Source organism: Panthera pardus, unplaced genomic scaffold (assembly GCF_024362965.1).
Source record: "Panthera pardus isolate Hobbes unplaced genomic scaffold, ASM2436296v1 HiC_scaffold_24, whole genome shotgun sequence".
NCBI lineage: Eukaryota > Metazoa > Chordata > Mammalia > Carnivora > Felidae > Panthera > Panthera pardus.
Window position 1 is genome coordinate 78,239,159 of NW_026526810.1, and position 13,941 is coordinate 78,253,099.

The window sequence follows — 13,941 nt, forward strand, 5'->3', positions numbered from 1 at the left end:
GACATGAGGGTGGAAAATATCTGAATAAGAAGGCTTTAAAGGAAGTCACTTAGAAACTTAAGTTTAATGTGAAATGCTTTGCAAAGACACTTAAAATGAACTTTATGTTAAGAAAACCACTGTGAAACTAAATTGTACTGTTATTGTTGGCTTACCTGTGTGTTCAGCAATCTCAGCCCAAAATTATGTTGTAATTTAAAGAAAGTGGAAAATTCTGCTCTAGTGAATGTAAAAATGGCTTGCTGTGAAGTTTACATTGTTGTACAGAAGCATGTTTCACATGTAGGTAAACTGGTGGTGGTATTAGAAATACAGATGCTATTTAATTTTTTAAAATTCCCTTTATTCATTTCTGCAGTTAAAGGACCTAGTTTAGCCAGTGAGTCTTTCTAGACCAATTCTGTTTTCACTTTAATGTTATAGTAGAGCTGTGGTGTGTGTGTGTGTGTGTGTGTGTGTGTGTGTGTGTGTGTGTGTGTGTGTGTGGTGTCGTGTTTTAAAACAATTGCTTTTCTTGGGTATAATTCTACATTTTTTCTTTTCTGTTTAGAAAGTTCTTCCTGCTTGGGATATAGGCTTGAAACTACGTTTTAAAAACATTGGTACAATTCATCTATTGGAAAATTAATATATTGGGTTTTTTGGTTTTTTTTTTTGGCATTCTGTGCAATAACTAAGAGGGCACATCACTAGATAATGGATGTTAAAGATGCATTTGGTTAGGTGATCTAGGTTTCTTCCTCTCTGTGCTGTGCACAGTCCACATGGCAACCCAGTTCTGTCACATCGGTTTCATGGCTTCATTTAAAAAACTCAGATGGCTAGAGGAACTAGGTTTTCAGATCACTAGCATATAAACAGTAAGCAGATTTCTGACACACAAGTTACATTCAAAGAACTGCTTTTTTTCCAACTACAGATATCTTAGAGGGCTTTGAACTGCATTTATTTCTAAAGCAACCGAAATTCAGTGCTACAAACAGAGGATTATAACTTCAGGAGAAGAATAAGCAGAAGGAGCAGATGAACTCTCAGGGCCATAGTCTTCCTTTGATCTTGTAAAACTCCTATTGACATCTGGAGTTCCCAGTCTGGTAAGAAAATAGACTATAAACCGAATGGAACAAAGATACCAGTCCAATATTTTGGTGAAGACTTTAAAACCATACTGTACAGGGACTCTCCTGCCATCCAGAAAAACTGACATAAGGTACAGAATTATCCTTTATCAGATATTTTTAGGTGGCTATTAAGAGTCTTTAAAAAACTCAATTGTATGAAACACAATGAAATATTTATCTAAATTAAGAAATCTCTTGTTATTCTATTTATAATTTTTTCTGGTTCTTGTATTTTTAAAAAATCTAATATTAATGATACCAAGATTTTTTTTTTTTTTCCTTCTTCCCCTCAGGTCTTTTCTTAGCAACAGTGAATTCACATGGAGTAACTTAAAGACAACAGAAAGCTAGAATACAACTTGCTATTCAAAGCAAGTTATGATTTAAAGCTACTTTTAAAAATAAGAGAAGGAAAATGGGATGGGGATTGTTTAATTTTTAGACATTATTATTGGCTAATGTTGACATATTTCCTTTGTTTCTTAGGGGGTAAAAGTGTTGTTTTTAAAGTGGCAAATGCACTCTTCAGAGGTCCTTTCCTATCCCATTCACAGGGAGAGGTTAAAGGTTCAATTTCATGGCCTCCATGCAGGCAGTACTCTCCCTCACAGGCCGCAATAGCATTACCTGCAAAGGATAGGATGCAGTTGTATGACAGACGCATCTTGTTTTTGTTTTTTTTTTTTTTCCTTTCTACTTTCAATGACCCTCTTATTGAATATTGGGCTGAAATATAAATTAAAAAACACGTTGGAAAGGATGTACAACCGAAGGCTGTGTATGTATATACAGTATGTCAAAAAGCCTTTATTTTTATACTTCAAATGCTCTAAATTAATAAAAAGTAATAATTACCATGTTATCTTTTATTTTTTATTTTCAAAATGCTTCAGTGACCTAGCCTCATGGTAGAAATAATCCTTAGCAGTAAAGAATAGGTATTGTCTAGAACGTGCAGATATTTTTGTTGACGTCAGCTACTGAGGTAGCATCATTTCAGGAGGCAAATAAAAAATCCAGTTTGTTTCTGTCGGTGCCAAGAGATATTTTTTTGGAGTGCATGTTAGCACAGGAATCTTTGGAAATGCCAAGAACGTACTTCTATTTTGAAACATTTTTCCCTTCATAATACACATTTTAACACTGCAGATAGATGACTTCATACCAGAAGCTGTCACTTTAATAATTTGGAAATGTACTTTAAACAGTCTTTTTAAGAATGGCATAGGTAAGAGTTCTGAAAAAAGATATTTGGATGCAAACACGACACAAATGGGCCCAAGGAGTGGTTCCAAATTGTTATTTAACATGAAACTATTTCAGCAACAAAAATTGTTTTCAAAGGGAATTATGTGAAGGAAAGTAGTTCAACATAATTTCATGTTTTCTATTTGTCCTAAAAGACTTCACATATCATGATTTAAAAATATGACTGCTTTAAAAAACAGTGCCAGTAGCTTTGGGAAAGTAGAGGTGTGATGTAGATTATTACTCTAAAGGAAACCAACGGATTTAAATTTTAACATAAAATTCAATATTTTTAAAATGCCATTTTAGTGTACTTTAAAAATCTTTTCCTTGTGCCTTTTAGTTATTATTTATGGAAGAATTCCTTAAAAGAACTGTTCAAATTTTGGCTTAATTTTTTTTTTTTAAGACTTTAAGCATTTCTTGATATCTTGGGGAAAAAAGTAATTATGAATACAATGAATTTTCATTGTGAATCAGTGTGAGAGGAATACAGGTCATGAAATTTATATTGCTTTTATGAACTATATCTGATTTCTATGCTCGATTAACACACCTCATTACTTCATATTATCTTCTCACAGATTTATGGATATGGCCAAAACTACTGTCTCAAATTGTTTAGAGATAATTTTTGGAGTATCGAAATAGATTTTCATGAATCTAGAGTTCATGAATAAACTGTTTCCCCTTAATTGTACATAAGATTGTAAATTATAATTCTACAATTATCAGCTCAGTGCTGTATAGCAAATATCCATTATTTCAACACTTCATAGGTAATCACCAGTTCTCTTGAAGCCATGAATAGGTGTATTCATAAACCAGCAGCATCACTGCACCACCTAGAAAAGAAAAGAGCTGGTTTTTATCTCAAATCCTGCAAAATAGCATCATTTTTCCCCACTGGGTTTCTGGATCTGTGAAGTCCCATTAGCCTATCAAGCAGGGGCTGCTTAGACTCACCAATCTTTGGGCTCTAATATGCTGATGTAAAACTATTGTGGAAAATTCTCACAGCAAAATCAAGACCATCTTGAGTCTCCAAATACATTTTTTCCCCATGAGTTTCTGTGACTTTCAGCATTTCTCATCAGATTCTTTTTCAGGCACTCTTAATTTTTAAAAGTAAATAAATATAGACACATTTAGTCATGTAAGGGCATGTGGCTTTCCTGCAAACAAACCTTCATATTTTTCATATGTAGGCAAAGGATTTATCTTTTTCAGTCCATAATTAACATTGTCCTAGTTGTATTCAAGAAGGAACTCTCTAAGAGGGTACTTGACAGATGAGTCCAGCTTTCGCTTACAGCCTTCAGACTGGATTGCAATGTGAAAAATAGCTTCTGAATATTTAAAAATATGTGCATTACAATAGCTAGCTTTCATCCTCCTCTTGTTTTTCTTCCTCTTCTCCACCTCATATAAATGTATCACACTTGAAAATTTGGTAGTGGGGTTTGGGTGCCATAAGACCACCATTCATCTTGAAAAGAGTTCTATAACTGGCTTCAAAGAGGCTTGCTATGTAATATGTCAACAAGACTATGATAAAACTAAGCACCCAGGTTGCAGAATACCAAGAAATCAGGAGAGGCATTTGCATGTGGATGATTTGGTGTTCTGTCTGATGCCGTAAATGGCACATCTCCATGCTCTTGAATATAATCTATGTATCCCCTCATGTCTGTGTGAAAAATGTGGACAGATACCCTGAGCACAACTTTAAGAAGACTCGGCTGCACGAATAGAAGATGGACTTCTGACGAAAACAACCAGAACTTGATTTTGATCTTATTTTGTACACACTGCCATCTGTGTGTGAGTGTGTTTTTTTAATCTACAGGTCACACGTGTTTGTGTAACCTTATACCAAAGATAATTACCTGCCTGTAATTTTCATTTTTAACCCATGAAGATACTCTATTAGACCCCTCTCAGCTGCTGTAGCCTTCTTGGTACTCTGGCAAACAAAGACGACCCACTAACACAGGGCTGTTAATACCTATGTAATTGCTGTGTTTACTCTTCTTAACTGTTCTCAGTATAAGACAAGAACATGCAGAATTGGGTTAGTTTTCAGCCTAGTGATGTCTGGAGTTTGACCCACAGACTTCACAATTCTCTTTTCATGGGAGGTAACTGGTTGTTAGCCACACAGAGGCTGCTGAGGCTGTTATAAAAAAGGTGAGATGCTTCCCTACTACGAGGGATAAAAGTTGCAGATTTACCTTTCTTTCATTTTTCACTCTCTCTGAAAAAATCTTGTCCTTAAGTCAAATGTCACCCCTTTCTCTCTACCTTTCAAGTTGCTAGGGCTTGCATGTTTGGAGGACTTAGATGTGAGTGGGGGCCTGGTCCTTGAACGAGATTTCCAGTCATTCACAGTTGTGTTTAGCCTGGATAGTACATTCACAGCAACCCATTTCATCGTATTTAACACTATATCAACTCAGGACACCTCATGCAAAAACATTTGAGAAGCCAACCAAACATTTGCAAGTCTCTAACAAACCTTGGGGTCAGATTATTTAAGAGTTTGGGATTAAGGTTCCAGTCAATTACTGTTTTAGGTAAACTCTCCCTGATCACCACTCCTTTTAGGCCCATCGCCTCCTGAGAAAGCTGGGTTAGGGTCATTCCTATGATTTTCTCTAATACTAGGTCTACCAGCAGGTTTTTACTGTGCGGTGAAGGGAAAACACCACATACGTGCAGACAGAGTTGCACAGAATCACCAAGATTCTTTACAATTGGCTTTGTTTTTACACACGAGCCAATGACTAACGGGAGGCAAGTCCGAATCTCAAATGTGGAGCAAAATCCATGCTTATATGACTAGACAGGTTGGGATCGGTGGATTGGGAATTGTGGAAGTGTTTTCTAAATACGTGTCAGTGTGGGGATGCCTGGCTGGCTCAGTCGGTTAAGCGTCCGACTGCGGCTCAGGTCATGATCTCGCGGTTGGTGAGTTCGAGCCCCGCGTCGGGCTCTGTGCTGACAGCTTGGAGCCTGGAGTCTGCTTCAGACTCTGTGTCTCCCTCTCTCTCTGCCCCTTCCCCAGCTCACACTCTGTCTCTCCCTTAAAAAGAAATAAGCATTAAAAGAAAATTTTTTTTAAATATGTGAAAGTGTGAGCTGTTCACTGCCTTCAGTTTACAGACCATTGTTCTCTATCCTCACATTGGTAGAAATGCTGGTTCACTGGGCTGAGATTTGATGGTCAACATGCCTGTGTGTGACTGTGGTTGGGCAGGAGGACATTGCTGTTAAAAGGGAGGAATGGGAAAGGGAGAGAGGAGAGGAGCAGGTGACACTTCTGGGAAAGAATACTAGGATGCCTAAGCAGGTGAGTGTGGCCTGGTTAAAAAAATATGTGGGCTGGTGCATACCTCTGTCCTTATACAGAAGGTTGCTTATAACCCAAGACTATTTGCCCAGGCAGTTGGGTCTGCAGCAGTTATTTTCTCATCTATTTACATAGAGGCAGCTGACTCTCCCTGTGGGAATAGCAGCCGGCTTTATTTTGTGGGCTGGCATCCTGAGGTGAGGCCCTGAGCCAGGAGCCTCCACCGTCATGCTGACAGAGGCCCAGAAGGTGAGTGCTAGGCCGCAGCGCCACAGCTCCCTGGACGGTATTCACAACTCACAGGTGATTGCGAAGCCAAGTGGTTCTTGCCATTTGTGGAGGCAAGTTATCCCTCTTTTCTGTTTTTGAAATGAAGCTGAGGCAGGAACAAGAATGAACCTGGGGCACCAGGAAAGTTTTATCGGGCTGCTCCCTCACTCACTGAGAATCCTTTCCTGTAGCCAGAAGCCACTGTATGTACATCTCTGTGCTCACTCAAACTTCAACTGGCTGTGGATCCTTTTCTATTGACTTAAGCTGGGCTTTTTGGCTTCTATCAGTCTCTAGCAAGGCCTTAAATAGTACCTTATACACAGAGGTGGAAAACATTTTTTTTTTAAGAAAACATTTCTGGGGCGCCTGGGTGGCGCAGTCGGTTAAGCGTCCGACTTCAGCCAGGTCACGATCTCGCGGTCCGGTCCGTGAGTTCGAGCCCCGCGTCAGGCTCTGGGCTGATGGCTCGGAGCCTGGAGCCTGTTTCCGATTCTGTGTCTCCCTCTCTCTCTGCCCCTCCCCCGTTCATGCTCTGTCTCTCTCTGTCCCAAAAATAAATAAAAAACGTTGAAAAAAAAAAAATTAAAAAAAAAAAAAAAGAAAACATTTCTAATGGATACCTTTAATGTCTTGAATACTCCTAGACAACTTTATATCCTCAAGATTTCCATCTTTCACAGTGTGATAAACTTAATGTGTTGCCGATAGACACACAAAAAAAAGCGACACTAGAACAATAAAGAAGGGAGGATATAAGTAATAAAAACATCATTACCTGGTCCAAGCCTCATAATCTTGGGAAGCAGGCCTTTGTACAAAGCTAAAATCCTACAACAGGAAGGGAAAGAGCAACATTCATAACTCTGAAAAGAAAATGGGGTTGTACCTCAGCTTTATGGAGCTGCTGACGCAGCATCTACGAGAACATTTATTTGAAATTACACATATCGCAGACCAAAAAATATCTGGCTATGCGTCTTCTGCAGCAAATTGGACAAAGGGAAAGAGTTAATCAATTCTTTAAGGCCCAAGCTCTGCTGATCATCTCCACCAGAAATAGGACTTTCATCAGTGAGATGGCTTTTGCTCTGAACACAGGTCTTACTTTCAAGACAGCTGTGTACATGGACAAAATGACTTTTGTAATCGAATTTAAAAGACCACAAACTCAGTCTGCACAAAAGGAAATATGATATAGCTTCGAAATAAAATATTACTTGCTTACTTGAGAATAAGATCTGGGTGAAGAGGTATGAAGAGACAAATGTAAGACTCAAAAACACTAGCAGAAAAAAACCTGAACTTCACATTTTTGACAGAAAACCCCTTGCACAGAACTCTCGTGTTTAATTCCCCCAGGAGAATATAATGAGGTGACATTTTGATTAGATTTACAGTTGGAAGACACTCACTCTCCTGCCCACACGTTAGCAGGGTGTATTAGAGCATATTGTGCAAACTGACAAGCAAAAGGCTCATCTTCGCATTCTCAAACATACAGCGGATTGTAGGACGGTGGCCCGAGGTTCTTGATGATGTCAGAACTTGTTGCCAACATTTCCTTACTGTGTTATCTCACAAAGTTTGTCATTCATTAGAGCTTTTCCAACACACACCCAATTTCGGAGGGTTTAATGGCTCTCGTCAAAATGGAAGCACAATATAGCTTTAATAATATGTGAACCCTGCACATTTATTAAAATAAGAATGTTACCCTTCTTCCTGGTAGACTGTTGCCATTGTTTTAAAACAGGTTCTGTACTTGATCTCTCCAGGAACTGGCTGAGGCCCTTGAATCCTACTTTTGGCAACATCAAAAGGGATGTTAATGACTGAGGCTATTGTGCCCGAGAGAAGACCAATCCCAAATTTTCTCAAAAACTCCAAGGTTGGATCCTAAAAGAAAAGAAGAATAAAATAACAGAAAGGGAAGCGGAAGCCCCTAAATTGGCTAAACACTATAAAGCAATATGTATTTAAGCAGAGCATTGCACTCCCCGGCACCCTCCTGTTATTCCAGCGGAACACATTAGGATTTCCTAGGCTGGAACTTGTTTTCTTGACAATCCCATTGGCTATGTTTTTACACATGGTCTAAATTGCTGAAGTACACATTTCCTCACACAGGATTTATAAACACAGTTCATAAAGAAAGACTGGTATGGCATATGGGGATGATTTGTATAATTGGGCTTCACAATGTACTTAGTATTACTGTATCAAAACAGGAGAAATCCAAGCACACTATTAGCTAATTGGCCAGAATATTTTACAAATGACAGCAACTTCCACCATGAAGCCTACTAAAATGCTCATTTGTGTGTGGACCCCCAAATGTTAAATTAAATCAAGGCTACTCTTGGTCTGCTGCTATTCCCCTCCAGGTTTTTTGCATTTATTTTCACGTGTAGCTGATCCACTGTACTGAGAAGTGCTAGCTTCCTGTTATTAACAAACCAACTTGGGGAGGCTGCAAAACAGCCTGTGACATTCTGTGCATTATAAACAGTAGTAAGTCACTGGACTAATTGGCTGAAGAATTTACAACCTATTGTTCCTGAGTCTTATTCTTCCTTCGTGGCAAAGGAAGAGAAGGAGAGAGAGAGGCACAGAGAAGGTGGTGGGGAGAGAGAAGAGAAGAGACAGAGAGAGACAGAGACAGAGACAGAGACAGAGAGAGAGAGAGAGAGAGAGGAGAGGGAGACAGAGGGAGAGAAATTTCTCCTATTTGAATTTAGGTCCTCTACTTTGGTCGGATTTGATTTTCTACCCTCCCTGCTCTGCTTTCTGACATCAAAGTATTTAATTAGGTCTTATGTGGGAGTCACTTTCCTTCAGCCTATTTTTGTGCCCAGTGAGCTCACATTATGCTTTGTTATAATGAATTTGCTGGGAAGTTCTCATTATGTTTTCAGCTTCAGTTCTTGCCCTGAAGAGAGGTCATCCCACAAACCATGCAGAAGCTCATGAAGACCCCCCCCCCCCATCTTTCTCCTGCCCTCTCATTTGGTCAGTATTTCGGGAGTATCTTCACACAGGAACAGTACAGGGTAGTGCCGTGATGCTGTTTTACCCAGAAGGAGAACATAAGTGGAGGGACATACCCCACTTACTTAAAAAGTCATGTTTGAGCATTGCATGCTTCTAGCTTCTCTGGAAGAAGAAAACTCTTGGAAGCTCTGAAATTTTCAACAGAACCAAGAGCCAGATACCATCACAGAAGCCCCTATGTGGCTAAATATAAAAAGTGAAGGGTTCGGTAATAATTCTTGGATCTGGGCCATACAGGTGCCGGGTAGGTTTAAAGGGATTTAAAAACCAACAGGGTGTTTCAACAGGAAAAACAATGCAGTGATTGCAGTATGAGTGAGGTGTGTTTAAATAATTCCCCCTCCCCCCATTTTTTTCTCTTTTACAAGGAGAGAAAAATGCCTTTATGTTACCCTTCTCCATCATGGCCCAGAAGCAGAACCGGGGCTCAGAAGGATGGGGTGTTCGGGCCTGGCTCTGGTTTGTCTGACCTTGCACGAGTCACCAAATCACACAGAGCCCAGTGTGTAGAGGGACAAGTTTAACACCTGCCTTACCTTTGTACTGTATTATTTTCCTGAAAAATAAAAACAATAATAGCAATAAAAGTGCTATGAACGTTGGATAAGCCTGGCAGAAAATGGACAGTGTTATTATGTAGCCTGTTTTGTAGAGTCTCAAAACATCCTGTAATAAGATTCTCTTACGGTATCCCTGTGACACAGCCCAGCTCTCCTTTTTTTTTTTTTTAATTTTTTTTTTAACTTTTATTTATTTTTGAGACAGAGAGAGACAGAGCATGAACAGGGGAGGGTCAGAGAGAGGGGGAGACACAGACTCCAAAGCAGGCTCCAGGCTCCGAGCTGTCAGCACAGAGCCCGACACGGGGCTCGAACTCACGGACCGCGAGATCATGACCTGAGCCGAAGTCAGCCACTTAACTGACTGAGCCACCCAGGCGCCCCATCAGCTCTCCTTTTTGAATTGAGGACAAGGGTGGAAATGATGGCTTGTACGAACACTGCCCTTTTGGGACGTTTGGAGGACCCTGTCAAGCATGCGGCCTCTCCCATCTCCTGATGTGTTCACCGAGGACTAGAGGTCAGGGGTGGTGTTTGGCACTTGATGAAGGGCACTGTGCTAAAAGTCACTGCTGGAGGCCAAAACCGAAAGTCTTCAGCCTATCACAGTGTTCATTAGCACAAGTACGTGTTGAGCCCAGGGTTGCTATACACTTTCCAGACTAGTTGTAAGGTCCCACAGTGGTTTCCCAAAACAGATGTGCAACAGAATCACCTGAGAGCATTGCAAAACGTGGATGCCTGGGCCCCATGTCAGGTTCCCGGATCAAAATCACATGGGAAAGGGCCTGAAAATGATTTTAAAAGATCCCCAGGACTTCTGAAGCTGCCAAGCTGAGGACCCATGTCCCGGAATCAGTGATTTTGATATTCCACGCAGGCAAAGCAGATGGTCAGTTGCTACCCTTCTGGGCATTCAAGGAAGGAGAAGACTTCTTGGGACAGCCAAGAGGTATTCCTCTCCACCTGGTCTCTGGGCCCTTTGCCAGTTTCGTCCTTGGAACCCATGGTCTGCTTTATGCAGCAACCTTGCCTGGGACTTGGGTGTGCCAAGGAGAACCCTCTCAGCTTGCCTCTGCTTTTTTTTTTTTTTTTTTTTTTTTTGCTACATGTCATCGCCCATTCTCAAAATGCAGCCTCTCAACATACCTCTCCCCTGTGTCCCCTGCTGGCCACTCCCACTGCTGTGGCTTAGGTTCCTGTTACCTTACCAGGTCTTGTTTTCTTTTTGCTCTCTATCATCTATTCTTCACAGTGGCACCAGGCTCTCTTATTTGGAAAAGCAGATCTGCTCCTGGTCCCAAAGATCCTCAATCCTTCCCCACTGAACGGAGAGTAAAGCCAAAGCTCCTCACTTGGCCTTTGGTTTCTTTCCTACCATATGCTTCCAACTTCTCTCTCCGGCCTCAAGTTCTACACCTCCACCCCACTCCCATACTATAGTCACCCTGGGTAAATCATAATCGTTCAAAGTTAAGCCGAGCACTTTTCTAACTCTTTTCTTCAAATGACTTACACAGCCTATAATGTCCTTCTCCATTACAGTCACCTAATGTGGTCACACTCCACCTTAGAGTTCAGCTTGATTCCCACCTTGCCCAAGACACTTTAATGGATCCCTGTCAAAACTGATTTCTCCCTCTTCTGTACTCTTGAACTCCTGAATGAACCACAATCATTGCCCTTGCTAAGGCTCACTTTGTGTCTGGCTTACTTTTGCACATATCTCTCGTCCCTGCTGGCTTGTGAGTTGGCACCGCCTAGAGACATGTGTTACTTCTCTTTGGGTCACCTATTACACAGTGTACACAGTAGGCACTAAACAAATGTCTGCTGATTGGCTTATCGAGGTACTTGTTCAGTTATTTTTGTAGAAGCAGTGAGAATCAGGTCTAGCCCTTAATCATTACTTCTCAAGATTCAGCATCTTCTATCCTAGAAACGAACCTCTACTAGAACTTTACATGGGGACACTAACATGGGGACACAACAGGTCATTGGGCATTTGTAAAGAAAAGTATTTCAGGGCAAATAAATTGAGACTCTAATGTCACAGAGCTAAGCCTGGGCTTGCTAGATCCCATTGCTCAGTGGCTCACAGGGAGAACCATGATACGGCAGCCTGTGACCAGATCTTAGCGGAAGAATGTGATGGGCATAGAGTAAGGTCTTGAAACATTACTCCTAGGCTCTTTTTTCTTATACTTCCTGATCTTTTCTTAGTAGGGAGAGGCACCCACTTGCCTGAAGAATGAGGATTATTGTAGCAAGACTACAGAGAGAAAAAGGTAATATTCAGTGTTTTTGGTTTTTAAACTATGCCCTTTCATGTATTTTATCAGTTAATCTTCACAAAAACTTTGATGTAAGAACTATTATTATTATTCCTGTTTTAAAAATGAGGTAACTGAAAGATTAATTATAAGAAGGGAATTTTTGTTACATCCATATGAACCAAGGCTTTGTGTTAGGTCATAATTTTTCTTTTTTTAAATTTTTAATGTTTATTCATTTTTGAGAGAGAGAGAGAGAGAGAGAGACAGACAGACAGAGGGTAAGCCGGGAAGGAGCTGAGACAGAGGGAAACACAGAATTCAAAGCAGGCTCCAGGCTCTGTGCTGTCAGCACAGAGCCCGACATGGGCCTTGAACTCACGAACTGTTGAGATCATGACCTGAGCCAAAGCCGGATGCTTAACCGGCTAAGCCACACAGGCACCCTGTCTTTTTCTTTTTTTTTTTTTTTAATGTTTGTTTATTTTTGAGAGAGAGAGAGAGAGACAGAATGAGAGGGAAACACAGAATCCAGAGCAGGCTCCAGGCTCTGAGCTGTCAGCAGAGAGGCCCACATGGGGCTCAAACACACAAACTGCAAGATCATGACCTGAGCTGAAGTTGGATGCCTAAGTGACTGAGCCACCCAGGTGCCCCTACGGCATGTTTTTTTCTACTGATACTCTTTAGAGTCAGTGGCTAGGCTGGTGGGAGAGGTGTCCCAGCACCACTTGAAATTATAAGCAATGCTTCTGTGAATGTGTAGATGGGTTTTTCTGGAAAGAGTGTCTATAGATTTTGTCAGGCTCATAAAAGCTTAGAAAAACTTCATGAAACTATTTCCTCTACCAATAAATTTATAAAGTAAGAAGAGGGAGGTCAGGGTTGAAAACACTGGGGCCGAAAAAAGAAAGCCCTCATCTTCACAGGGGTTATCAGGCAATTCACCTTAGTGGAAAGATTTCTACACACATTCCTGCCCTGGACTCAGGTTACTCGTAACCATTTCTAAGAACTCAGTGTTTCTCAAAGTATGGTGCTTGAACCATTATCATCAATACTACATGGGAACTTCTTAGAAATAAAAATTGGGGTCCTATCCCAGGCCTACTGATGGCAATGGAGCTCAGCAATCTGTTTAAACGAGTCCTCCCAATTACTCTGCCGGACACTAAAGTCTGAGAACCACTGGTCAACTGGAAGTTTATGGTTCATCTCTCTGTATCTTTGGGTTGGGTAAGAGATGCTCCGAGAAGCTCTGGATGTGCTGGGGAGGACTGTAAAGCTTTCTTTGGTGGAAACAGGGCTTTATTTAAGGTTGCAGAGCTAAAGGCAATGCTATTAACTCTTTCCACCTCTCCTACCCCCAACTCAGTCCAAAGCAAGAATGCCCACTGTGACGTTTTGGGTATGAGTGATACCTGTCACATAATCTGAATAGGTCATTCTGTACTGGCCATCAGTGAATCACTCAAGCATTTCTGTCAATAATGATAACACATCACAATTAAATTAATAGCAAAAATAGAAACATATATGTGATATAATACTTGTATTATTTTTCCTAACTTTCATGAGAAATAATGGTACTATTAATTAATAGTTACTTATTGCTAGACACCATCTTTTTTTTTTTTTTTTTTTTTTTTTTTTTTAGGTAGGCTCCATGCCCAGCATAGAGCCCAATATGGGGCTTGAACTCATCACCCTGAGATCAAGACCTGAAACGAGAGCAAGAGTTGGACACACTCAACTGATTGAGCCACACAGGTGCCCCCAAGATACCATCTTATATTCAAAAAATATATACAAAACATAAGAACCCTGTGGATTGGTATGTAACACCATTTTACAGATAAGGACACGAGACTGAGAGAGTTAAATCAGTTGTCCAAGATCACACTGCTTACAAGAGGTAGAGCCTGGATTTGAACTCATGTTCTTCTGATTCTCAACCATATATTCTTAAGCATTATATCATATTGTTTCTATCCATCATTCATTTTTTGTTTATTCATCCAGCAAACATTTTACTGGATGTCTATATATGCCTGGTCCTACAC

General features: G+C 40.5%; 1 protein-coding gene across 3 annotated transcripts in view; it reads right to left on the bottom strand.

The window, feature by feature from the left end:
• Positions 1-924: 924 nt before the first annotated feature.
• SLC25A21 (solute carrier family 25 member 21) overlaps positions 925-13,941 on the bottom strand; it is a 481,816-nt gene continuing 468,799 nt past the window's right edge. For 2 of the 3 annotated variants that reach the window (XM_019426114.2, XM_019426115.2), the window contains exons 8-10: positions 7,709-7,890; positions 6,770-6,822; positions 1,909-3,214 (exon numbers count right to left, since the gene is read on the bottom strand). In XM_019426114.2, the coding sequence (XP_019281659.1) occupies positions 3,153-3,214; positions 6,770-6,822; positions 7,709-7,890 (297 nt within the window). In that variant the 3' untranslated portion in view covers positions 1,909-3,152. Of the gene's footprint in view, positions 1,092-1,908; positions 3,215-6,769; positions 6,823-7,708; positions 7,891-13,941 lie in introns of those variants that run through there. The other variant, XM_053889363.1, reaches the window with a different exon arrangement.